Source organism: Dendrobates tinctorius, unplaced genomic scaffold, assembly GCF_039654945.1.
Source record: "Dendrobates tinctorius isolate UK_male_01 unplaced genomic scaffold, ASM3965494v1 ptg000028l, whole genome shotgun sequence".
NCBI lineage: Eukaryota > Metazoa > Chordata > Amphibia > Anura > Dendrobatidae > Dendrobates > Dendrobates tinctorius.
In genome coordinates, this window is record NW_027361696.1 from 97552479 (window position 1) to 97579484 (window position 27006).

General features: G+C 45.5%; 1 protein-coding gene across 1 annotated transcript in view; it reads left to right on the forward strand.

Moving 5' to 3' along the window:
• The first annotated feature begins 10740 nt into the window (after positions 1-10740).
• Positions 10741-27006, forward strand: part of LRMDA (leucine rich melanocyte differentiation associated) — a 1311384-nt gene continuing 1295118 nt past the window's right edge. The window contains exon 1 of the mRNA XM_073571197.1: positions 10741-10902. Within this exon, the coding sequence (XP_073427298.1) occupies positions 10864-10902 (39 nt within the window). The 5' untranslated portion in view covers positions 10741-10863. The remainder of the gene's footprint in view (positions 10903-27006) is intronic.

The following is a 27006-nucleotide window of genomic DNA, read 5'->3' on the forward strand; positions in this document are numbered from 1 at the left end:
ATGCTGGTGATAGTGCTTGGGGAGCGAGGAAAGATCTGCGGGAACATCTGTGGTTGTGACCTGAACGCATTCCCTCTGACATCTACCCTGACAGAACTTACTCCAACTGAGAATTTTTCCCGAGGACCACTCTATATGAGGAGAGTGAACACGCAATCAGGGGACCCCTAGGAGGGATATCGTCTCCTGATGGGATGGAGACAGGGAGAGACTCAGTGTCGCTCCATTCACCACTCTGATAGTGACAGGCTGAGGTATCAAGACCAAGGGGATTGCGTGCCGTTGGGTGAAGGTGGAGGACATAAAATTGCCCTCTGCTCCTGAATCCACTCAAACCTGCACCTCCAGAGTGGGACAACCAAACTCAAGTGTCCCCTTAAAGGACAAGTTGGATGATTGGATGAGAATGTCACTGTCTAATAGACCCCAACTGAGGGCCACTAGACGCGAGCATCCCGACTGCTGTGGGCACCTGTTGGCATGGTGACCAGGCTGCCAACAGAGGGAACAGACTAGGGATGCTCGCGCGGACCGGGACTCGGAACCCGTGCCAGACACCTACATGGGTTCTGGGAGCTCAGACACCTGATCGGGGAGTTACGGAAGTTTAGTGAAGGTTGGTGCCACTCTAAACCTCTGGCTGGACTGGGCCCGCTCCAACCATCGCTTGGTAAAGCGAAGACTAATACGGGTGGAGACGGTAATGAGCTCCTCCAGCATTACGGGAACCTCCCTAGTGGCCAGGGTGTCCTTGACATGATCAGCCAGGCCTACCAGAAGATGGGAATAAGGACCTTATCAGGCCACTCCAGCTCTGAGATCAGAGTCCGGAAGTGGATGGCATATTGGCTGAACAAGGACGAAACCTGTGTTAAGGCCAGGAGCTGGAGCGCAGTGTCATGTGTGACCCGAGGCCCCAAAAAGACTTGCTTCAGAGTGACCAGGAACTGAGAGGCACTCTGTAGCACGGGGTCACTGCACTCCCACAGCAGAGTGGCTCACTCCAGAGCCCTACTCAACAGGAGGGAGATGATAAATCTCACCTTAACCAGCTCTGAAGGGAACCGTGCCACCAGCAGCTCTAACTGTATAGTGCACTGGCTGACGAAACCTCTACATGAGGCACTATCACCCGAGAACTTCTTGGGCAGCGGGAGGCGGGACAAAGTCGGAGCAGGGATGGTAGTGGTCATAAGGGAGACAGCCTCCATGGCTGCCTGAACAGCGACCGCAGTAACATCCGCAGCTGAGGCTGAATGCTCGAGAGCCACCAACCTGCCCCCCAGCTGCCGGATGTTCTGCAGCAGTTGCTGTTTGTCCGCCATTACTTAGCCAGCCAGTCCCTGGTGCTAAGATAATGTTAAGGGCTAGCGGAACGCACCAAATAATTATGATGGTAAGCGGTGCGTTTGCAGCCCGGGGTCCACCGTGCAGAGATTTAACCTGCTGCTAGGTAATGGCGGCTAATTGCACACTCGGGTTAACTCTCCCGGAGTATACGAGACAAACCCTGTTACTTCACAGGGTCGCACTAATAAGATATGAGCGCAAGCGATGTGGTCACAGAACTCTGCCCAGAGGCACGGAGTAAGAGTCCTTCTAGATCCACTTGCGCATGGAGCCGCTGCAGCGGTGCTAGAGCGTGACGCTAGGAGAATGCTGTGCCCTGTTAGCTTTCACAGGGTGCAGCGGATAGATTTGTACCACCCAGAGGTACGGGAGATATGGCGGCACTATGGAGCTAACCTTTGTGCTTTGACTGGAGCACTGTGGCATATGCTTTGCCACCATGAGGTTCTGACTCTAGCTAAACTAACCCTAACACATACGTATCAAAGGGAGGGGCTATTTAATGAGTCAGTCACCAGTTCAATGCATTTATAGCAGTGTCCTTCCGGGACCTTCCTGAGGGTCCAATCCGAGCTGGAAAAGGACCTGAGCATGTGACCTCCGATCTCCAATGAGAGATCGTCCCACGGGCATACTCAGTGGACTGAAAGGAGGACTTAGTCCCTGGAGTAGCTCGCTGCTGACCAGCATGCGTTGCTATAGCTGGACCAGAGGTGACAGCAGCAACCAAACCCACAGTGCTGGTCTGAGCAGAGCACTGGGTGCTGAGCAGCCTCCTCTGCAGCCGGAGAGGAATGGGAGGACCGCCAAATGCAAGGCTCAGGATTCCTGCTGTGCAGCGACAGGAACCCGACGCCTAACAGTAATGTGATGGTCTGGGGTTGCTTTGGTGCTGGTAAAGTGGGAGATTTGTATAAGGTAGCAGGGATTTTGAATAAGAAAGTGTGGCGCCCCTGAGGGATCAGTCTCCACAGAGGTACTGCACCTCCTCCTGAGGTGTGGTACCCCACTATCCAGGTAAGGTGGAGACACCTGTCCACACTCCAACACTCACATCCTACACCAGTAGTGTAGCAGAGCAACCTTGGTGGCTCCCTGCTTGGAACATGAAGAGTGCTGGGAGGTGGGTGGAGCTTAGACTGCACAAGAGAGCGGGAGAATATTAGGAAAAGGGTCAGTCTGTGAGAGAAGATCCCCAGAGAGGGATGGAGTGAAGGAAGTGAAGGAAGTGCTGCAGCAGACTCCTGTGACCTGGAGCTGCTGGCACAGGAAAGAGCCATAGAAAGCCTGATTCTTCAGAAGAAAGACAGTTTAGTACGGAACATAAGGAGAAGAAGAGAACTAAGGACCAGGGTCAGAGCAGAGCCCTTCCTCAAGTTTGAAGCGCATGGCTGGGGTCCAGTCCCCGAGGTTGTATGGATACTGATGTTCCTGCAGCAGAAACCGGAGGAATAGAAGTCATCACCACTTTATTCCCATCTTAGGCCTCTTTCACACTTCAGTTATTTGCATGAGTTAAAATCCACCAAAAAGGCAGACAAGCTGATCCGTTCTCAACTGATGTGAACGGATGGCATAGGATCCGTTTTTAGACGGATCCTGAAAATGAGGAAATTTAAAGGAACCGCTGGCGAGAGAGAGAGAGAGAGAGAGTTTTTTGTCTGGCACCCAGACAGATTTTGGGGTTAATTCAGTGTCTGGAGGATCCGCCGGCCAAAAAAACGTTGCAAGGTCCGTTTGGAAATCTTTGAGGATGTTGACGGACACTAACATTGTGGCGGATCCTCAAAAAAACGGATGCAACGGACGGCAATCAGTCAGGATCCGCCACTAATGAAAGTCAATGGGGAAAAAAACGGATCCGCAAAGAAAAATGGCGGATTCGTTTTTTTTCAAAATTGGCAGATCTTGACTGATTGTCAAAAACGGAAGTGTGAAAGAGGCCTAAGACTTGGGGGCACAACAGCAATGTGGGTGAGCCGGGACATGATAGCAAGACGTCCCCGAAGCAGGCTACAGCTGTCTGCCGTACAAGTAGAGTTCTAAATAACATCAAGAAGGAGGAAATTGAGTTTAATACGCAACTACAAGTACTTCAGATTAGGCGCTAGTGTGGAGACGTTCAGAGAAGGCACATGTTGGAGGAGTGCTGGAAAGGTGTACTTTACCTGGCCTGGGTGTTGGCTGAGCCCCTGACCTGGAGGACACGGCACTGAAGCGGGCATCTGTGTGTGCCAGACTGAGTAAATCCTTGGAACTACATGCCCTTGTGTCCTCCACTTATTCCTGCGCCTTACACCCGGCTCTGCTACATCTACTTCTTTACACCATCTCCCCATTTACCAACCTCATCTACTCTGCCCTGGGACTACAGCTCCACCTGTGGGGAGCTTCAACATCATTGCTGCACCACACCATCTGTCCCAGAGAAGCAACCCTGCAGCGCTGGTCAAACTGACCAGAAACCACAGGTGGTGTCACGAATCATCCCCTTATAAACTTTAATCAGCCACACTTTACCCCCTTTACATGGACGCCCAGGGCCACGGACTGGTTCACCGCTACTGTGACACTTCCCTCTGAGATACCGGCCCGGCACCGAGTACCCCACTGCCCTGGCGGGCAATCCATTTTGGTGTCACGAACAGCATGACGAAGCCCGGTACCACCGGGTCCTATGTGCTGAAGATTTATTACATTGGATATTGCTGAAAATGTGCAAAACAACCAAAATGAGAGACTGTAAAATGGACTCTTAAAATGGCCGCTGGCGCCGTGAAGAAGGGCGTGACATGGGTGGCCCTAAGAAAAGAGCGCGAACTGTCCTGGGCCTTTCCTGCCTGAACTTCTATGCAACAGCAACATGGCCTACCCCCATAGGGGTTCGTATACTGGCTTGCTATGGAGGAAAAGGAAGAAGGCGCCGCCCCAGGAAGGAGGAGCAAAGCCCTGTGGCAGGAAGGGAGCCCAGAGAGAAGCCAGAATGCCAGGATGCTATGATGGAAGAAGGACGGAGGCCTGAAGAGCGCGAGGAAGAGGAGCCTGCCTTCCCCGGCGCACCAGTTGAAGGCTCCGGCCCTGCTTCTGTGATGGACCATCAGCAGCTGGAGGAAGAAATCGCCATGCTGATCTGCAGTCTGCGGCTGAAGCAGGAAGAGCTGCGGACCTTGGACCCAGGAGGGACCTGCAGAAACTGTACCTCCACCACCGGTACCCGCCGCTGCACCAGTTCTCCCCCAGGCAGCACCTGTGAAACCCGCGGCCGCTGCTATGCCATCGGCAGCGCCTGTCACCACCTCCCCACTGCTGCGGCTGCTAGGTGCTGCCTGCCAGGAGGAGTTACCTGAGGACCCGGGAGCTGAATGTGAAGCAGGGACCGTGTTCCTGCCTGGACCTGGCGCTGCCGCGCAGGTCCCACCGGAGGCCTCAGCAGACCCTGAACCAGCACCTGCTCCACTCCAGTCGCCGCCTGCTGACCAGGCAGCTCCAGCAATCACCGCTGCCACCGGCTGCCATCCAGTGCCTGCACTGGAGCCAAAACAACACCGTCAGGTACGACCGCCGCCCCTGCAACCGGGTTGACCCCTGAGTTCCCGTCCACCGCGTGCAACAGGTCGGTACTTCGCATGGAACAAATGGAGGAGTTGTGTTCTCAATTCCAAGACGCTAAGCTGACCACAATGGAGAAGTGGAAAACGTCCCTGCTGAAAAGAGCAAAGCTGGAGCAAACGCGTCCCATCCGGCGTCTAATCTCGGCGGAGGAGCCAGAGCAGCTGATGGGTGTTACCATGCATCACGGATTTCCCCTACCAGAGATTCCTTATCCTCGCCTTTCATCATGCAAGCGACAAGACCACCACTAAGTACATTTCTAACTGAACTGTTACCCAGGAGGGTATGGGCACCATTGTGCCCTCATTTTCTGTGTCTCCCCAGTTCGCCCAGTTGGCACCACTTTTATTGAACTGAGTGATCATGAACTTGGAGCGATCCACAAACTTTGCTTGTAAATAGTTTGCACCTCTTCAGGTGCTCTCTCTTGGTTTTACTTGAACAGTCTTCAACAAGGACTACCTCAGACCAAAGTTCTATTTCAGCTACAGAGACATTGCAAGAAATCCCAGCTGGGAGTGGTGTCCAGCCCTTGCAAGAATTACTGTCGTCTTACTGTGAAGCATTTTATAATGTGCCTTTTGAAAATGTTGGTAGAAATGTTTAGCTGCAGTATTAGGCGTGAATATTTTGCAGAATTCAGCCTCGTAGTAATGCTTAATAAAAAAAATAAAAAAAGTGAGGTTTTGAATAAAAATTTGAATCCAGGTGATGAACCAGGAGTCAGCCGTTGTCACCTATGGGTCTAGAAGAAACAGCAGAATATGAAAATGTGAATGATAAAGGAAAATATGTTGCAGCGGGGATAGTAGGCCCTGAACTGGTAGTGAACTTCTTAGCAATGGTTACTGCCAATAGCACTTTAAATTAGGTAAAATGTTAAATTATAGGTAGTCTGTAAACTTGTTCTGCAACGTTTAAGAATCAGTGCCTCCCATATTGGGAAGTTAAGTTTAAAAATTGTTCACCTGTTAAAATGCATTTTAAAAAATGTTGTATGTTCCTTATGTAACACCTTTGTTTCACTTGCAGCCCGTGAATGTGCTGTGTTTATCGGGGGGGTATGTGGTGCCCCTGAGGGTTCAGTCGCCACAAGGGTACTGCACCTCCTCCTGAGGTGTGGTACCCCACTATCCAGGTAAGGTGGAGACACCTGACCACTCTCCAACACTCACATCCCACACGCACACCAGTAGTGTAGCAGAGCAACCTTTGTGGCTCTCTGCTTGGAACACGAAGAGTGCTGGGAGGTGGGTGGAGCTTAGACTGCTCAAGAGAGCGGGAGAAGATTAGGAAAAGGTCAGTCTGTGAGAGAAGATCCCCAGAGAGGGATGGAGTGAAGGAAGTGCTGCAGCAGACTCCTGTGACCTGGAGCTGCTGGCACAGGAAAGAGCCATAGAAAGCCTGATTCTTCAGAGGGAAGAAAGTTTAGTACGGAACGTAAGGAGAAGAAGAGAACTAAGTACTAGGGTCAGAGCAGAGCCCTTCCTCAAGTATGAAGCGCATGGCCAGGGCCCAGTCCCCGAGGTTGTATGGATACTGATGTTCCTGCAGCAGAAACCGGAGGAATAGAAGTCCTCACCACTTCATTCCCATCTAAGACTTGGGGGCACAACGCACAACAGCAACGTGGGTGAGCCGGGACATGATAACAAGAAGTCCCCAAAGCAGGCTACAGCTGTCTGTCGTACAAAGTAGAGTTCTAAATAACATCAAGAAGGAGGAACTTGAGTTTAATACGCAACTACAAGTACTTCAGATTAGGCGCTAGTGTGGAGACGTTCAGAGAAGGCACATGTTGGAGGAGTGCTGGAAAGGTGTACTTTACCTTGCCTGGGAGTTGGCTGAGCCCCTGACCTGGAGGACACGGCACTGAAGCAGGCGTCTGTGTGCACCAGACTGAGTAAAGCCTTGGAACTACATGCCCTTGTGTCCTCCACTTATTCCTGCACCTTACACCCGGCTCTGCTACATCTACTTCTTTACACCATCTCCCCATTTACCAACCTCATCTACTCTGCCCTGAGACTACAGCTCCACCTGTGAGGAGCTTCAACATCATTGCTGCACCACACCATCTGTCCCAAAGAAGCAACGCTGCAGCGTTGGTCAAACTGACCAGAAACCACAGGTGGCGTCACGAATCATCCCCTTATAAACTTTAATCAGCCACACTTTACCCCTTTTACATGAACGCCCAGGGACACGGACCGGGTCACTGCTACTGTGACACTTCCCTCTGAGATACCGGCCCGGCACCAAGTACCCCACTGCCCTAGCGGGCGATTCAGAAGTCTATCACTCCATTTTGCAATGCCATACCATACCCTGTGGACAGCGCTTGATTGGAGCCAATTTCATCCTACAACAGGACAATTACCCAAAGCACACCTCCAAATTATGCAAGAACTATTTAGGGAAGAAGCAAGCAGCTGGTATTCTATCTGTGATGGAGTGGCCAGCACAGTCACCAGATCTCAACCCCATTGAGCTGTTGTGGGAGCAGCTTGACCGTATGGTATGCAAAAAGGGCCCATCAAGCCAAACCAACTTGGAGGGGCTTCTGGAAGCTTGGGGTGAAATTTCTCCAGATTACGTCAGCAAATTAACTGCTAGAATGCCAAAGTCTGCAATGCTGTAATTGCTGCAAAGGGAGCATTATTTGACAAAAGCAAAGTTTGAAGGAAAAAATCTCAAAAATCTTTTTTCGAACCTTGTTGGGATTAGAGTTTAAACTCATTTGGCAACTCATTTGATTAATAAAAGTATGAGCTTTCAATGAAAACACAAAATTATCTGGGTGACCCCAGGCTTTTGAACGTTAGTGTATCTAATACACACACACATTGAGCTTTATGTATGTTTGTATGTGTGTATGTCCGGGATTGGCATCTGCACCGTCGCAGCTACAGCCACAAAATTTTGCACAGTCACACGTCTGGACCCCGAGAGCGTCATAGGCTATGTTGTGAGGCGAAATTTTAACACCGTGCGGCTCTCCAATGAAATGCCACCTCACACCATTACTGACCCACTGCCAAACCAGTCAAACTGATGTTGCAGGCAGCAGTTCGCTTTTCACCGCGTCTCCATATTCTGTCACGTCTGTCACATGTGCTCAGTGTCAACCTGCTTTCATCTGTGAAGAGCACAGGGCGCCAGAGGCGAATTTGCCAATCTTGGTGTTCTGTGGCAAATGCCAAGCGTCCTGCATGGTGTTGGGCTGTGAGCACATTCCCCATCTATGGACGTCGGGCACTCAGACCATCCTCATGGAGTCAGTTTCTAACCGTTTGTGCAGACACATGCACATTTGTGGCCTGCTGGAGGTAATTTTGCAGGGCTCTGGCAGTGCTCCTCCTTGCACAAAGGCTGAGGTAGCGGTCCTGCTGCTGGGTTGTTGCCCTCCTACGGCCCCCTCCACGTCTCCTGGCCTGTCTCCTGGTAGCGCCTCCAGCCTCTGGACACTACGCTGACAGACACGGCAAACCTTCTTGCCACAGCTCGCATTGATGAGCCATCCTGGATGAGCTGCATTACCTGAGCCACTTGTGTGGTTTGCAGAGTCCGTCTCATGCTACCACGAGGGTGAAAGCACAACCAACATTCAAAAGTGACCAAAACATCAGCTAGAAAGCATTGGTTTATTAAAGAAAAAGTGGAATATTCTTGAATGGCCAAGTCAGTCATCTGATCTCAACCCAATTGAGCATGCATGTCACTTGTTAAAGACTAAACTTCAGACAGAAAGGCCCACAAACAAACAGCAACTGAAAACCACCGCAGTGAAGGCCTGGCAGAGCATCAAAAAGAAGGAAACACAGCGTCTGGTGATGTCCATGAGTTCAAGACTTCAGGCAGTCATTGCCAACAAAGGGGATTCAACCAAGTACTAGAAATGAACATTTTATTTACAATTATTTAATCTGTCCAATTACTTTTGGTCCCTTTAAAAACAGGGTGGCACATGTTAAGGAGCTAAGACTTCTAAACCCTTCATCCAGTTTTAATGTGGATACCCTCAAATGAAAGCTGAAAGTTTGAACTTCAACTGCATCTGAAGTGTTTTGTTTAAAATTCATTGTGGTAATGACTAGAACCAAAATTAGAAAAATGTTGTCTCTGTCCAAACATATATGGACCTAACTGTATATTCTGTTGTTTAAGTGTTCCCAGTATTTTTTTGAGCAGTGTAGTTGCGTGAAAAAAGTGTTTGCCCCCTTCCTGATTTCTTATTCTTTTGCACGTTTGTCAAACTTAAATGTTTTAGATCAACAAACAAAAAAAAATAAATTAAATATTGAACGAAGGAAACACAAAATGCAGTTCATAAATGAAGGTCTTTATTATTAAAGGAAAAAGAAATCCAAACCTACAAGGTCCTGTGTGAAAAAGTGATTGCCCCTAAACTTTATAACTGGTTGGGCCCCCATTAGCAGCAACAACTGCAATCAAGCATTTGCGATAACTGGCAATGAGTCTTTCACTACGCTCTGGAGGAGTTTTGTCCCCCTCATCTTTGCATAATTGTTGTAATTCAGCCACAGTGGCGGGCTTCCGGGCATGAACCGCCATTTTAAGGTCATTATGCCACAGCATCTCAGCCGGATTAAGGTCAGGACTTTGACTATGCCCACTCCTGCATGACTGATAGCCAGCAGCTCCTTGGAGGAATAAAGGTCACTTTCTCTCAGGTGTCACACTTTTAGGCTGCGTTCACACGTCGCGCTTTTTTCGTGGCGGTTTTTACTGCGTGATTTTGCAGCGAAAACGCAAAAAAACAGCATCCCATGCATTCCTATGGGATTCCGCAATCCTGTGCTAATGCTGCGGATTTTCCCGCAGCAGAATCGCATCGTGGAAAAATACGCAGCATGCTCATTAATTTGTGAAACCGCGGCGATTCCGCCCACATAGGAATGCATTGTTCTGCTTACTTTCCGCATGTGGCTGTGCCAACCATGCAAATAGTAAGCAGAACATTTGCGGATGGTACCCACGGTCCGGAGGAGAGGAGACTGTCCTCCGGGCTCTGGGTACCATATCCCTGTAAAAAAAAATAGAATTTAAATAAAAAAATCGGGTTATATTCACCTTCCGACGTCCCGCGCAGCGTCCCCAGACTTCAGCGATACACACGGCAGCTCCCGTTCCCAGTAATGCATTGCGATAATGACCTATGCTGACGTCGCGTCTCGCGAGACCGTGACGTCATCAATGGCAGCCTCAATAGTAAAAAGTTGGTCACACTTGTCAAACACTATGTTTGACGAGTGTGACCAACCTGTCAATCAGTTCTCCAAGCGATGCTACAGATCACTTGGAAAACGCTAGCATTCCGCAAGCTAATTACACTTGCTAATCGCTAGTTTTTCCGCGGGAATTTAAAATGCGATTTTCAGGCAGAATTAAATTCCGGAATTCTCGCAGTAACTTCCGCGGGAATTCCGCTACATGTGATCCCAGCTCTAGTACAGCAGTGGAGCACCTTCATAACATTATCAAACTGAATGGTAAAGTGTGATCTGACCTCACTGGTCCACAGTACAAGCGTATGCTATAAGAAGCCAAGCGCCTGACTAACAACTGGTTAACAAGAACTTTGTATCCAGTGGGGCCGGACCAGGCTTTTCACTGTCCTCGGTAGAGCTCACTGAGCAGCGCTATCTGCACTCCCGGACTGCGCTCAGCGGGGCACATTTCTCTAAGGTTGGACGTCAGTCACGTGGTTATCTAACAAGCAGGAACGGCCCGTTCACAAAAACTTCACCACGTGACCCGGCAGTGCGGCGCTCACACACAGTCAGCTGACTACCTTGTGCATTTGCCGGTTGTAGACGTGAGACTTGCGCTCTCATCCCGGAACCGGGTGTTTACTGAGCACTCAAGCCAGCAGCGACCATGTTCGGCGACGGAGAGGAGACGGTGACAGGCACCCAGGTGAGGGAGCGGGTGTGACGTCACCACAGAGGGCGGCGTTTGTGTCACCTAACAAGAGGCGTCTCTCATGTTTAAAGTTTTTGGCGCTGAAGCCTAAAGTAACTTCTGGGACCCATGTCATGTGACCGAGGCTATTTTACCTGTTCCGCAGCCAAGTAATATCTGCGCTGTGCTGGAAATACATATATACTGTGCTGGCAATATCTGCGCTGTGCTGGAAATACATATATACTGTGCTGGTAATATCTGCGCTGTGCTGGAAATACATATATACTGTGCTGGCAATATCTGCGCTGTGCTGGAAATACATATATACTGTGCTGGTAATATCTGCGCTGTGCTGGAAATACATATATACTGTGCTGGTAATATCTGCGCTGTGCTGGAAATACATATATACTGTGCTGGCAATATCTGCGCTGTGCTGGAAATACATATATACTGTGCTGGTAATATCTGCGCTGTGCTGGAAATACATATATACTGTGCTGGTAATATCTGCGCTGTGCTGGAAATACATATATACTGTGCTGGTAATATCTGCGCTGTGCTGGAAATACATATATACTGTGCTGGCAATATCTGCGCTGTGCTGGAAATACATATATACTGTGCTGGTAATATCTGCGCTGTGCTGGAAATACATATATACTGTGCTGGCAATATCTGCGCTGTGGTGGAAATACATATATACTGTGCTGGTAATATCTGCGCTGTGCTGGAAATACATATATACTGTGCTGGTAATATCTGCGCTGTGCTGGAAATACATATATACTGTGCTGGCAATATCTGCGCTGTGCTGGAAATACATATATACTGTGCTGGCAATATCTGCGCTGTGCTGGAAATACATATATACTGTGCTGGTAATATCTGCACTGTGCTGGAAATACATATATACTGTGCTGGCAATATCTGCGCTGTGGTGGAAATACATATATACTGTGCTGGTAATATCTGCGCTGTGCTGGAAATACATATATACTGTGCTGGTAATATCTGCGCTGTGCTGGAAATACATATATACTGTGCTGGCAATATCTGCGCTGTGCTGGAAATACATATATACTGTGCTGGCAATATCTGCGCTGTGCTGGAAATACATATATACTGTGCTGGCAATATCTGCGCTGTGCTGGAAATACATATATACTGTGCTGGTAATATCTGCGCTGTGCTGGAAATACATATATACTGTGCTGGTAATATCTGCGCTGTGCTGGAAATACATATATACTGTGCTGGCAATATCTGCGCTGTGCTGGAAATACATATATACTGTGCTGGCAATATCTGCGCTGTGCTGGAAATACATATATACTGTGCTGGTAATATCTGCGCTGTGCTGGAAATACATATATACTGTGCTGGCAATATCTGCGCTGTGGTGGAAATACATATATACTGTGCTGGTAATATCTGCGCTGTGCTGGAAATACATATATACTGTGCTGGTAATATCTGCGCTGTGCTGGAAATACATATATACTGTGCTGGCAATATCTGCGCTGTGCTGGAAATACATATATACTGTGCTGGCAATATCTGCGCTGTGCTGGAAATACATATATACTGTGCTGGTAATATCTGCGCTGTGCTGGAAATACATATATACTGTGCTGGCAATATCTGCGCTGTGCTGGAAATACATATATACTGTGCTGGTAATATCTGCGCTGTGCTGGAAATACATATATACTGTGCTGGTAATATCTGCGCTGTGCTGGAAATACATATATACTGTGCTGGCAATATCTGCGCTGTGCTGGAAATACATATATACTGTGCTGGTAATATCTGCGCTGTGCTGGAAATACATATATACTGTGCTGGTAATATCTGCGCTGTGGTGGAAATACATATATACTGTGCTGGCAATATCTGCGCTGTGCTGGAAATACATATATACTGTGCTGGTAATATCTGCGCTGTGCTGGAAATACATATATACTGTGCTGGTAATATCTGCGCTGTGCTGGAAATACATATATACTGTGCTGGTAATATCTGCGCTGTGCTGGAAATACATATATACTGTGCTGGTAATATCTGCGCTGTGCTGGAAATACATATATACTGTGCTGGCAATATCTGCGCTGTGCTGGAAATACATATATACTGTGCTGGCAATATCTGCGCTGTGCTGGAAATACATATATACTGTGCTGGTAATATCTGCGCTGTGCTGGAAATACATATATACTGTGCTGGCAATATCTGCGCTGTGCTGGAAATACATATATACTGTGCTGGTAATATCTGCGCTGTGCTGGAAATACATATATACTGTGCTGGCAATATCTGCGCTGTGGTGGAAATACATATATACTGTGCTGGCAATATCTGCGCTGTGCTGGAAATACATATATACTGTGCTGGTAATATCTGCGCTGTGCTGGAAATACATATATACTGTGCTGGTAATATCTGCGCTGTGCTGGAAATACATATATACTGTGCTGGCAATATCTGCGCTGTGGTGGAAATACATATATACTGTGCTGGTAATATCTGCGCTGTGCTGGAAATACATATATACTGTGCTGGTAATATCTGCGCTGTGGTGGAAATACATATATACTGTGCTGGTAATATCTGCGCTGTGGTGGAAATACATATATACTGTGCTGGTAATATCTGCGCTGTGCTGGAAATACATATATACTGTGCTGGTAATATCTGCGCTGTGCTGGAAATACATATATACTGTGCTGGTAATATCTGCGCTGTGCTGGAAATACATATATACTGTGCTGGTAATATCTGCGCTGTGCTGGAAATACATATATACTGTGCTGGTAATATCTGCGCTGTGCTGGAAATACATATATACTGTGCTGGCAATATCTGCGCTGTGGTGGAAATACATATATACTGTGCTGGTAATATCTGCGCTGTGCTGGAAATACATATATACTGTGCTGGCAATATCTGCGCTGTGCTGGAAATACATATATACTGTGCTGGTAATATCTGCGCTGTGCTGGAAATACATATATACTGTGCTGGTAATATCTGCGCTGTGCTGGAAATACATATATACTGTGCTGGTAATATCTGCGCTGTGCTGGAAATACATATATACTGTGCTGGTAATATCTGCGCTGTGCTGGAAATACATATATACTGTGCTGGTAATATCTGCGCTGTGCTGGAAATACATATATACTATGCTGGTAATATCTGCGCTGTGCTGGAAATACATATATACTGTGCTGGTAATATCTGCGCTGTGCTGGAAATACATATATACTGTGCTGGCAATATCTGCGCTGTGCTGGAAATACATATATACTGTGCTGGCAATATCTGCGCTGTGCTGGAAATACATATATACTGTGCTGGCAATATCTGCGCTGTGCTGGAAATACATATATACTGTGCTGGCAATATCTGCGCTGTGCTGGAAATACATACAGTCATATGTAAAAGTTTGGGCACCCCTATTAATGTTAACCTTTTTTCTTTATAACAATTTTGGTTTTTGCAACAGGTATTTCAGTTTCATATATCTAATAACTGATGGACTCAGTTATATTTCTGGATTCAAATGAGGTTTATTGTACTAACAGAAAATGTGCAATCTGCATATCAAATCATGAGAAAAGGTATTTAAAGTGGCCACTTGCAAGTAGTTCTCCTATTTGATTCTCCTATGAAGAGTGGCATCATGGGCTCCTCAAAACAACTCTCAAATGATCTGAAAACAAAGATTATTCAACATAGCTTTTCAGGGGAAGGATACAAAAAGTTGTCTCAGAGATTTAACCTGTCAGTTTCCACTGTGAGGAACATAGTAAGGAAATGGAAGAACACAGGTACAGTTCTTGTTAAGCCCAGAAGTGGCAGGCCAAGAAAAATATCAGAAAGGCAGAGAAGAAGAATGGTGAGAACAGTCAAGGACAATCCACAGACCACCTCCAAAGACCTGCAGCATCATCTTGCTGCAGATGGTGTCACTGTGCATCGGTCAACAATACAGCGCATGCATAACGCCTTTTTGTATGACCAAACAACTCAATCTTTGTTTCATCAGTTCACAGGACCTTCTTCCAAAATGTAACTGGCTTTTCCAAATGTGCTTTTGCATACCTCAGGCGACTCTGTTTGTGGCGTGCTTGCAGAAACGGCTTCTTTCGCATCACTCTCCCATACAGCTTCTCCTTGTGCAAAGTGCGCTGTATTGTTGACCGATGCACAGTGACACCATCTGCAGCAAGATGATGCTGCAGGTCTTTGGAGGTGGTCTGTGGATTGTCCTTGACTGTTCTCACCATTCTTCTTCTCTGCCTTTCTGATATTTTTCTTGGCCTGCCACTTCTGGGCTTAACAAGAACTGTACCTGTGTTCTTCCATTTCCTTACTATGTTCCTCACAGTGGAAACTGACAGGTTAAATCTCTGAGACAACTTTTTGTATCCTTCCCCTGAAAAGCTATGTTGAATAATCTTTGTTTTCAGATCATTTGAGAGTTGTTTTGAGGAGCCCATGATGCCACTCTTCATAGGAGAATCAAATAGGAGAACTACTTGCAAGTGGCCACCCTAAATACCTTTTCTCATGATTTGATACACCTGGCTATGAAGTTCAAAGCTCAATTAGGTTACAAAACCAATTTAGTGCTTCAGGAAGTCAGTAAAAAGTAGTTAGGAGTGTTCAAATCAAGAAAATGATAAGGGTGCCCATACTTTTGCACCGGTCAAATTTTGTTTAAATGCAGATTATTGCACATTTTCTGTTAGTACAATAAACCTCATTTGAATCCAGAAATATAACGGAGTCCATCAGTTATTAGATATATGAAACTGAAATACCTGTTGCAAAAACCAAAATTGTTATAAAGAAAAAAGGTTAACATTAATAGGGGTGCCCAAACTTTTACATATGACTGTATATACTGTGCTGGTAATATCTGCGCTGTGCTGGAAATACATATATACTGTGCTGGTAATATCTGCACTGTGCTGGAAATACATATATACTGTGCTGGTAATATCTGCGCTGTGCTGGAAATACATATATACTGTGCTGGCAATATCTGCGCTGTGGTGGAAATACATATATACTGTGCTGGCAATATCTGCGCTGTGCTGGAAATACATATATACTGTGCTGGTAATATCTGCGCTGTGCTGGAAATACATATATACTGTGCTGGCAATATCTGCGCTGTGCTGGAAATACATATATACTGTGCTGGTAATATCTGCGCTGTGCTGGAAATACATATATACTGTGCTGGCAATATCTGCGCTGTGGTGGAAATACATATATACTGTGCTGGTAATATCTGCGCTGTGCTGGAAATACATATATACTGTGCTGGTAATATCTGCGCTGTGCTGGAAATACATATATACTGTGCTGGCAATATCTGCGCTGTGCTGGAAATACATATATACTGTGCTGGCAATATCTGCGCTGTGCTGGAAATACATATATACTGTGCTGGTAATATCTGCACTGTGCTGGAAATACATATATACTGTGCTGGCAATATCTGCGCTGTGGTGGAAATACATATATACTGTGCTGGTAATATCTGCGCTGTGCTGGAAATACATATATACTGTGCTGGTAATATCTGCGCTGTGCTGGAAATACATATATACTGTGCTGGCAATATCTGCGCTGTGCTGGAAATACATATATACTGTGCTGGCAATATCTGCGCTGTGCTGGAAATACATATATACTGTGCTGGCAATATCTGCGCTGTGGTGGAAATACATATATACTGTGCTGGTAATATCTGCGCTGTGCTGGAAATACATATATACTGTGCTGGTAATATCTGCGCTGTGCTGGAAATACATATATACTGTGCTGGCAATATCTGCGCTGTGGTGGAAATACATATATACTGTGCTGGCAATATCTGCGCTGTGCTGGAAATACATATATACTGTGCTGGTAATATCTGCGCTGTGCTGGAAATACATATATACTGTGCTGGCAATATCTGCGCTGTGGTGGAAATACATATATACTGTGCTGGTAATATCTGCGCTGTGCTGGAAATACATATATACTGTGCTGGTAATATCTGCGCTGTGCTGGAAATACATATATACTGTGCTGGCAATATCTGCGCTGTGCTGGAAATACATATATACTGTGCTGGTAATATCTGCGCTGTGCTGGAAATACATATATACTGTGCTGGTAATATCTGCGCTGTGGTGGAAATACATATATACTGTGCTGGCAATATCTGCGCTGTGCTGGAAATACATATATACTGTGCTGGTAATATCTGCGCTGTGCTGGAAATACATATATACTGTGCTGGTAATATCTGCGCTGTGCTGGAAATACATATATACTGTGCTGGCAATATCTGCGCTGTGCTGGAAATACATATATACTGTGCTGGCAATATCTGCGCTGTGCTGGAAATACATATATACTGTGCTGGTAATATCTGCGCTGTGCTGGAAATACATATATACTGTGCTGGCAATATCTGCGCTGTGCTGGAAATACATATATACTGTGCTGGTAATATCTGCGCTGTGCTGGAAATACATATATACTGTGCTGGCAATATCTGCGCTGTGGTGGAAATACATATATACTGTGCTGGCAATATCTGCGCTGTGCTGGAAATACATATATACTGTGCTGGTAATATCTGCGCTGTGCTGGAAATACATATATACTGTGCTGGTAATATCTGCGCTGTGCTGGAAATACATATATACTGTGCTGGCAATATCTGCGCTGTGGTGGAAATACATATATACTGTGCTGGTAATATCTGCGCTGTGCTGGAAATACATATATACTGTGCTGGTAATATCTGCGCTGTGGTGGAAATACATATATACTGTGCTGGTAATATCTGCGCTGTGGTGGAAATACATATATACTGTGCTGGTAATATCTGCGCTGTGCTGGAAATACATATATACTGTGCTGGTAATATCTGCGCTGTGCTGGAAATACATATATACTGTGCTGGTAATATCTGCGCTGTGCTGGAAATACATATATACTGTGCTGGTAATATCTGCGCTGTGCTGGAAATACATATATACTGTGCTGGTAATATCTGCGCTGTGCTGGAAATACATATATACTGTGCTGGCAATATCTGCGCTGTGGTGGAAATACATATATACTGTGCTGGTAATATCTGCGCTGTGCTGGAAATACATATATACTGTGCTGGCAATATCTGCGCTGTGGTGGAAATACATATATACTGTGCTGGTAATATCTGCGCTGTGCTGGAAATACATATATACTGTGCTGGCAATATCTGCGCTGTGCTGGAAATACATATATACTGTGCTGGTAATATCTGCGCTGTGCTGGAAATACATATATACTGTGCTGGTAATATCTGCGCTGTGCTGGAAATACATATATACTGTGCTGGTAATATCTGCGCTGTGCTGGAAATACATATATACTGTGCTGGTAATATCTGCGCTGTGCTGGAAATACATATATACTGTGCTGGTAATATCTGCGCTGTGCTGGAAATACATATATACTGTGCTGGTAATATCTGCGCTGTGCTGGAAATACATATATACTGTGCTGGTAATATCTGCGCTGTGCTGGAAATACATATATACTGTGCTGGCAATATCTGCGCTGTGCTGGAAATACATATATACTGTGCTGGCAATATCTGCGCTGTGCTGGAAATACATATATACTGTGCTGGCAATATCTGCGCTGTGCTGGAAATACATACAGTCATATGTAAAAGTTTGGGCACCCCTATTAATGTTAACCTTTTTTCTTTATAACAATTTTGGTTTTTGCAACAGGTATTTCAGTTTCATATATCTAATAACTGATGGACTCAGTTATATTTCTGGATTCAAATGAGGTTTATTGTACTAACAGAAAATGTGCAATCTGCATATCAAATCATGAGAAAAGGTATTTAAAGTGGCCACTTGCAAGTAGTTCTCCTATTTGATTCTCCTATGAAGAGTGGCATCATGGGCTCCTCAAAACAACTCTCAAATGATCTGAAAACAAAGATTATTCAACATAGCTTTTCAGGGGAAGGATACAAAAAGTTGTCTCAGAGATTTAACCTGTCAGTTTCCACTGTGAGGAACATAGTAAGGAAATGGAAGAACACAGGTACAGTTCTTGTTAAGCCCAGAAGTGGCAGGCCAAGAAAAATATCAGAAAGGCAGAGAAGAAGAATGGTGAGAACAGTCAAGGACAATCCACAGACCACCTCCAAAGACCTGCAGCATCATCTTGCTGCAGATGGTGTCACTGTGCATCGGTCAACAATACAGCGCATGCATAACGCCTTTTTGTATGACCAAACAACTCAATCTTTGTTTCATCAGTTCACAGGACCTTCTTCCAAAATGTAACTGGCTTTTCCAAATGTGCTTTTGCATACCTCAGGCGACTCTGTTTGTGGCGTGCTTGCAGAAACGGCTTCTTTCGCATCACTCTCCCATACAGCTTCTCCTTGTGCAAAGTGCGCTGTATTGTTGACCGATGCACAGTGACACCATCTGCAGCAAGATGATGCTGCAGGTCTTTGGAGGTGGTCTGTGGATTGTCCTTGACTGTTCTCACCATTCTTCTTCTCTGCCTTTCTGATATTTTTCTTGGCCTGCCACTTCTGGGCTTAACAAGAACTGTACCTGTGTTCTTCCATTTCCTTACTATGTTCCTCACAGTGGAAACTGACAGGTTAAATCTCTGAGACAACTTTTTGTATCCTTCCCCTGAAAAGCTATGTTGAATAATCTTTGTTTTCAGATCATTTGAGAGTTGTTTTGAGGAGCCCATGATGCCACTCTTCATAGGAGAATCAAATAGGAGAACTACTTGCAAGTGGCCACCCTAAATACCTTTTCTCATGATTTGATACACCTGGCTATGAAGTTCAAAGCTCAATTAGGTTACAAAACCAATTTAGTGCTTCAGGAAGTCAGTAAAAAGTAGTTAGGAGTGTTCAAATCAAGAAAATGATAAGGGTGCCCATACTTTTGCACCGGTCAAATTTTGTTTAAATGCAGATTATTGCACATTTTCTGTTAGTACAATAAACCTCATTTGAATCCAGAAATATAACGGAGTCCATCAGTTATTAGATATATGAAACTGAAATACCTGTTGCAAAAACCAAAATTGTTATAAAGAAAAAAGGTTAACATTAATAGGGGTGCCCAAACTTTTACATATGACTGTATATACTGTGCTGGTAATATCTGCGCTGTGCTGGAAATACATATATACTGTGCTGGTAATATCTGCACTGTGCTGGAAATACATATATACTGTGCTGGTAATATCTGCGCTGTGCTGGAAATACATATATACTGTGCTGGTAATATCTGCGCTGTGCTGGAAATACATACATATATACTGTGCTGGTAATATCTGCGCTGTGCTGGTAATATCTGCGCTGTGCTGGAAATACATATATACTGTGCTGGCAATATCTGCGCTGTGCTGGAAATACATATATACTGTGCTGGCAATATCTGCGCTGTGCTGGAAATACATATATACTGTGCTGGCAATATCTGTGCTGGAAATACATATATACTGTGCTGGCAATATCTGCGCTGTGGTGGAAATACATATATACTGTGCTGGCAATATCTGCGCTGTGCTGGAAATACATATATACTGTGCTGGCAATATCTGCGCTGTGCTGGAAATACATATATACTGTGCTGGCAATATCTGCGCTGTGGCCGTAACATAACTGCGCTGTTTCCTTAAAGGGAGTCTCACCTATTTTTAGCCCTATGAGCTGCGGCACCGCCATCAGGGGCTTATCTACAGCATTTTTTAATGCTGTAGATAAACCCCCGATATAACCTGAAAGATAAGAATAACAAGTTAGATTATACTCACCTGGGGGTTCGGTCCGATGGGTGTCGCGGTCCCGTCCAGCGCCTCCCATCTTCTAGCGATGACGTCCTCCTTCTTACTTCTGCCGCGGCTCCTGCGCAGGCGTACTTTATGTGCCCTGTTGAGGGCAGAGTAAAATACTGCAGTGCGCAGGCGCCGGACCTCTCTGACCTCTCCTGGCGCATGCGCAGTGCAGTATTTTACTCTGCCCTCAACAGGGCACATAAAGTACGCCTGTGCAGGAGCCACAGCAGAAGTAAGAAGGAGGACGTCGTCGCTAGAAGATGGGAGGCGCCGTACCGGACCGCGACACCCATCGGACCGAACCCCCAGGTGAGTATAATCTAACTTGTTGTTCTTATCTTTCAGGTTATATCGGGGGCTTATCTACAGCATTACAGAATGCTGCAGATAAGCCCCTGATGGCGGTGGCCGCTGCTAATAGGGCTAAAAATAAGTGGCAGGTTCCCTTTAATTCATCTGCACTGTGCACATAATACATGTAGTGCCTCCATCCCGTTCCTCTCCACGGTCCTCACCTGTTGCCTCGGGGCCGCTGCTTCAGCGTGGAGCCCGGCAGGGATGCCGGTCCCATGTCCCACGCTTCCTGCTGATGCTTCCTGGGCGCGCGCACTCCCGGTCTCTTAAAGAGACAGCATGCCATTTTCAAAATAGGTCTCAGCCAATGGCTGAGTGTCTAGTATTATTTCAGGCACCTCTGCCTTTAGGGAGGTGCATGATCAACAAGTGTTTTCTGTTGCTATTCTCAGATTCCACTCACCTTCATGCCAGTACTCTGCTATTATCCTGCTAACTTCGGTTTGTCTACCCAGTGTACCTGCCATGTTTTCCTACATCTCCTCGGACAACACCTGAATTTCCTGTGCCTGATTCCTACCAGCTGCTGCCCGCTACCTAACTCAGCTGCTTGCCACCTGTCAAGTACTTCGCTACCTGCAACTCCAGCCAGTCCGCCTGTCCCGCTGGGTCAGCTTCCACCTGTCCAGAGTCTAACTGTAGGTAGCACCATGCGTCCTTCGGGCATTCTCATTCGATCCTGTTTGAGGGTTCTTACTACAGGTGTTTGCGGGTCGCTTAGTTACACTCGCCCCCTTCGGAGCCCCCTGGACAGAGGTCTCATGGTTCCACGAAAATTGCAATAAACGAATGTACACTTCAACATCTGTGCCGCCGTTTCCTTTCGTTACAATATATCTGCGATGTGCACGTAATACATCTGGGCTGTGCTGGTGAATCTGCACTGTGCTGTTAATACATATGTACTGCTCTGGTAATATCTGCGCTGAGCTGATAATACGTATGTACTGCGATGGTAATATCTGCGCTGGTAGTATCTGCACTGTGCTGGTGATATCTGCGCTGTGCCGGCAATACATCTGCGCGGTGCCTGTAATATCTGCGCTGTACTAGTGATATTTGCGCTGTGCTGGTAATTAATCTGTGCTGTGTACGTAATACATACTGTATGTACGGCGCCGGTGGTATCTGCGCTGTGCCGGCACTACATCTGCGCTGTGGCGGTGATGTCTGCGCTGTGCCGGTAATACATTGCGCCATGGCGGTGATGTCTGCGCTGTACTGGTGATATCTGAGCTGTGCATATAATACACCTGCGCTGTACTGGTGATAACTGTGCTGTTCCTAGCAATACCTCTGTGCTGTGCTAGTAATATATCTGTGTTGTTCTGGTGATATCTACACTCTGCCGGTAATATATCAGCGCTGTACTAGTGATATTTGCGCTGTGCCGGTAATACATCTGCGCTGTAGCGGTGATGTCTGCGCTGTGGCGGTAATACATCTGTGCGGTGCCTGTAATAGCTGCGCTGTACTGGTGATGTCTGCGCTGTTCCTAGCTGTGCCCGTAATACATCTGTGTTGTTCTGGTGATAGCTGCACTCTGCCGGTAATATATCTGCGCTGTGCATGTAATATCTGCGCTGTACTGGTGATATTTTTGCTGTGCACGTAATACATATGTGCTGCGCTGGTAATATCTGTGCTGTGTCGGTAATATATATGTACTGTGCCGGTGATATCTGCACTGTGCCGTTAATACATCTGCGCGGTGCCTGCAATATCTGTGCTGTACTGGTGAAATCTGCACTGTTCTCGTAATTCATCTGCGCTGTGCAAAAGTATTCACCCCCTTTGGCTTTTTACATATTTTGTTACATTACAACCTGTATATAAATATTTTTGTAATCTGACTTGTGTGTGATGCATCAGAACTAAATAGTTGGTGATGTGAGAAAAATATATAACTAAAGTAACCAAATAACTGAAACTTGGGATATGCATATCTATTCCCCCTTTTTGCTCGGAAGCCACTGAACATTTCTGGTGCAAGCAATTAACTTCATAAGTTACAAGCTTAGTGAAAAGAAGTCCACCTGTGTAAACCGAGGAGGCACCTCCAGCTGAAGTATCTTCTGGTGTCGGCGGGCTCCTCACCGCCAGGCTCGGTCACAGCGGCGACTGCTGTAGTTATGCCCCTGTGTACTGTACTGGTAATACGTACAGTTGTGTGAAAGTGTTTTCCCCCTTCCTGATTTTCTATTATTTTGTATGTTTGTCACACTTAAATGTTTCAGATCACCAAACAAATGTAAATATTAAACAAAGAAAACACAAGTAAATACAAAATGCAGTTTTTAAATAAAGGTCTTTATTATTAAGGGAATCCAGGAAGGGGGCAAACACTTTTTCACACAACTCTATGTACTGGTAATATTTCACTGAACTTGGAATACATATGTACTGGTAGTATCTGTACTATGTTGGCAATAGGTACGTACATATGTACTGTACTGTATTGGTCAGAGCCAGGACTACTATTTTGGTGCCCTATACAGATGAAATCAATGGTGCTCCCCTCCCTCTCCCTATGAGCCCTTAGTTCCAACGTAATGGGTCAGAGACTAAGGTAACAAGTCCCCTAACGCCTGCTCCTGTATCTTTGATGATCACTTGTACTTGAATTGTTAGCTTTTTCACTCAAAAATACCTGTAAAAGTAAATAAAAAAGTGGTGTGTTTTTGTAGTGAGGCTCAAGAGGGAGTGCAGTTTCAAAGTTTGATATAGAATCATTCATTGTATGTCCACTAGGGTGACCGGATCTCATATGGGGGGGAAAAAATGTCAGAATCTTGTTCGTCTGGACCCCACAAAACGATTCCCCTTTCCAGATATTGAGAGAGCCAAAATTTGAGCTCGATCAAACGACGTTAACCCGTGCCGCTCGTCGCTCAAAGTTTGAAAAAATCCAAATTGAGGTATTTTAAGATTTAGGTATTTTGCATAGTCTGTTAGACTATAAAGAATGTGACAACAACATTGCAGAAATAGCCCTGACCAAATTTTTGAACCATTTGTGGTATTTGAATGCAGAGTTGGTGGGATTATCGTTTTTTGATCCCACCATTACAGACAATGAAAAGTTGTTAATGGCTAATAAATTGCTCAGTAGCACAGATGAACCATCAGAGCACGCTAACCTACATGAGTTGATAATTTTACATAGTTATCTAATCTATTCTAGAGCTTTTGTTAAAGTAGTTTTTGAAACGTCAGAATATAATGCTCGGCATTTGCTTACAACTTGCAGGACATATTGCTTTTGTTCTTCATCTTTTGTCAGAAGGTCGTTAAAGTCGGTTACTTCCTACCTCTCTTTTAATTTTTCTTTCCTAACTTTTGGATTTACAACCCTAGCGTGCTCTGATGGTTCATCTGTGCTACTGAGCAATTTATTAGCCATTAACAACTTTTCATTGTCTGTAATGGTGGGATCAAAAAACGATAATCCCACCAACTCTGCATTCAAATACCACAAATGGTTCGAAAATTTGGTCAGGGCTATTTTTGCAATGTTGTTGTCACATTCTTTATAGTCTAACAGACTATGCAAAATACCTACAGTGGGGGAAAAAAAGTATTTAGTCAGTCAGCAATAGTGCAAGTTCCACCACTTAAAAAGATGAGAGGCGTCTGTAATTTACATCATAGGTAGACCTCAACTATGGGAGACAAACTGAGAAAAAAAAATCCTGAAAATCACATTGTCTGTTTTTTTTTTTTTTCATTTTATTTGCATATTATGGTGGAAAATAAGTATTTGGTCAGAAACAAAATTTCATCTCAATACTTTGTGATATATCCTTTGTTGGCAATGACAGAGGTCAAACGTTTTCTGTAAGTCTTCACAAGGTTGCCACACACTGTTGTTGGTATGTTGGCCCATTTCTCCATGCAGATCTCCTCTAGAGCAGTGATGTTTTTGTTTTTCGCTTGGCAACACGGACTTTCAACTCCCTCCAAAGGTTTTCTATAGGGTTGAGATCTGGAGACTGGCTAGGCCACTCCAGGACCTTGAAATGCTTCTTACGAAGCCACTCCTTCGTTGCCCTGGCGGTGTGCTTTGGATCATTGTCATGTTGAAAGACCCAGTCACGTTTCATCTTCAATGCCCTTGCTGATGGATGGAGGTTTGCACTCAAAATCTCACGATACATGGCCCCATTCATTCTTTCATGTACTCGGATCAGTCGTCCTGGCCCCTTTGCAAAGAAACAGCCCCAAAGCATGATGTTTCCACCACCATGCTTTACAGTAGGTATGGTGTTTGATGGATGCAACTCAGTATTCTTTTTCCTCCAAACACGACAAGTTGTGTTTCTACCAAACAGTTCCAGTTTGGTTTCATCAGACCATAGGACATTCTCCCAAAACTCCTCTGGATCATCCAAATGCTCTCTAGCAAACTTCAGACGGGCCCGGACATGTACAGGCTTAAGCAGTGGGACACGTCTGGCACTGCAGGATCTGAGTCCATGGTGGCGTAGTGTGTTACTTATGGTAGGCCTTGTTACATTGGTCCCAGCTCTCTGCAGTTCATTCACTAGGTCCCCCCGCGTGGTTCTGGGATTTTTGCTCACCGTTCTTGTGATCATTCTGACCCACGGGGTGGGATTTTGCGTGGAGCACCAGATCGAGGGAGATTTTCAGTGGTCTTGTATGTCTTCCATTTTCTAATTATTGCTCCCACAGTTGATTTCTTCACTCCAAGCTGGTTGGCTATTGCAGATTCAGTCTTCCCAGCCTGGTGCAGGGCTACAATTTTGTTTGTGGTGTCCTTTGACAGCTCTTTGGTCTTCACCATAGTGGAGTTTGGAGTCAGACTGTTTGAGGGTGTGCACAGGTGTCTTTTTATACTGATAACAAGTTTAAACAGGTGCCATTACTACAGGTAATGAGTGGAGGAAAGAGGAGACTCTTAAAGAAGAAGTTACAGGTCTGTGAGAGCCAGAAATCTTGATTGCTTGGTTCTGACCAAATACTTATTTTCCACCATAATATGCAAATAAAATGAAAAAAAACAGACAATGTGATTTTCTGGATTTTTTTTCTCAGTTTGTCTCCCATAGTTGAGGTCTGCCTATGATGTAAATTACAGACGCCTCTCATCTTTTTAAGTGGTGGAACTTGCACTATTGCTGACTGACTAAATACTTTTTTTCCCCACTGTAAATCTTTAAAATCCTCAATTTGGATTTTTTTCAAACTTTGAGCGACGAGCAGCACGGGTTAACGTCGTTTGATCAAGCTCAAATTTTGGCTATCTCAATATCTGGAAAGGGGAATCGTTTTGTGGGGTCCAGACGGACAAAATTCCGACATCGATTTTTTTGCGGTCACCCTAATGTCCACACATTTACACAATATGAGAGACAAATGTCGTGATATTCTTCCCTGACATCCTATGTCAGTGGTGGGGAACCTATGCCACAGGGGACACGCACACTGTGTCCTCAGCACTGCCACCGTCGCCACTCTCCTCTGCACGCGCGCTCTCTACTCAGCCTAAGCACCATCCCCCTGATCACCGCTGCCACTTCCCTCTGCACATGTGCCATACTATCTGAGGAGTGTGAGGGTGGTGGCGCTAGTGATCAGGGCCATAGAACGCAATGGCGTATGCCGGCTCATGCGCAATAATTTTATGCTTTCCCCCAGTTGGGCAAAGTATACTGCGCACGCGCGAGAGGCCATTTGAATGGAGGAGGAGGCATATTGACATACAGTGTGGGAGGAATAAAAACGGTATTTATGGATCATACGTGGGGAGTCGAGGGGTATCAAAGTACTTGTGTAATGCATAGGGGACACTAAATTGAATTATATTTTTACCTGGTAACCCAAAAAACTGGTAACAGATTTCCTTTA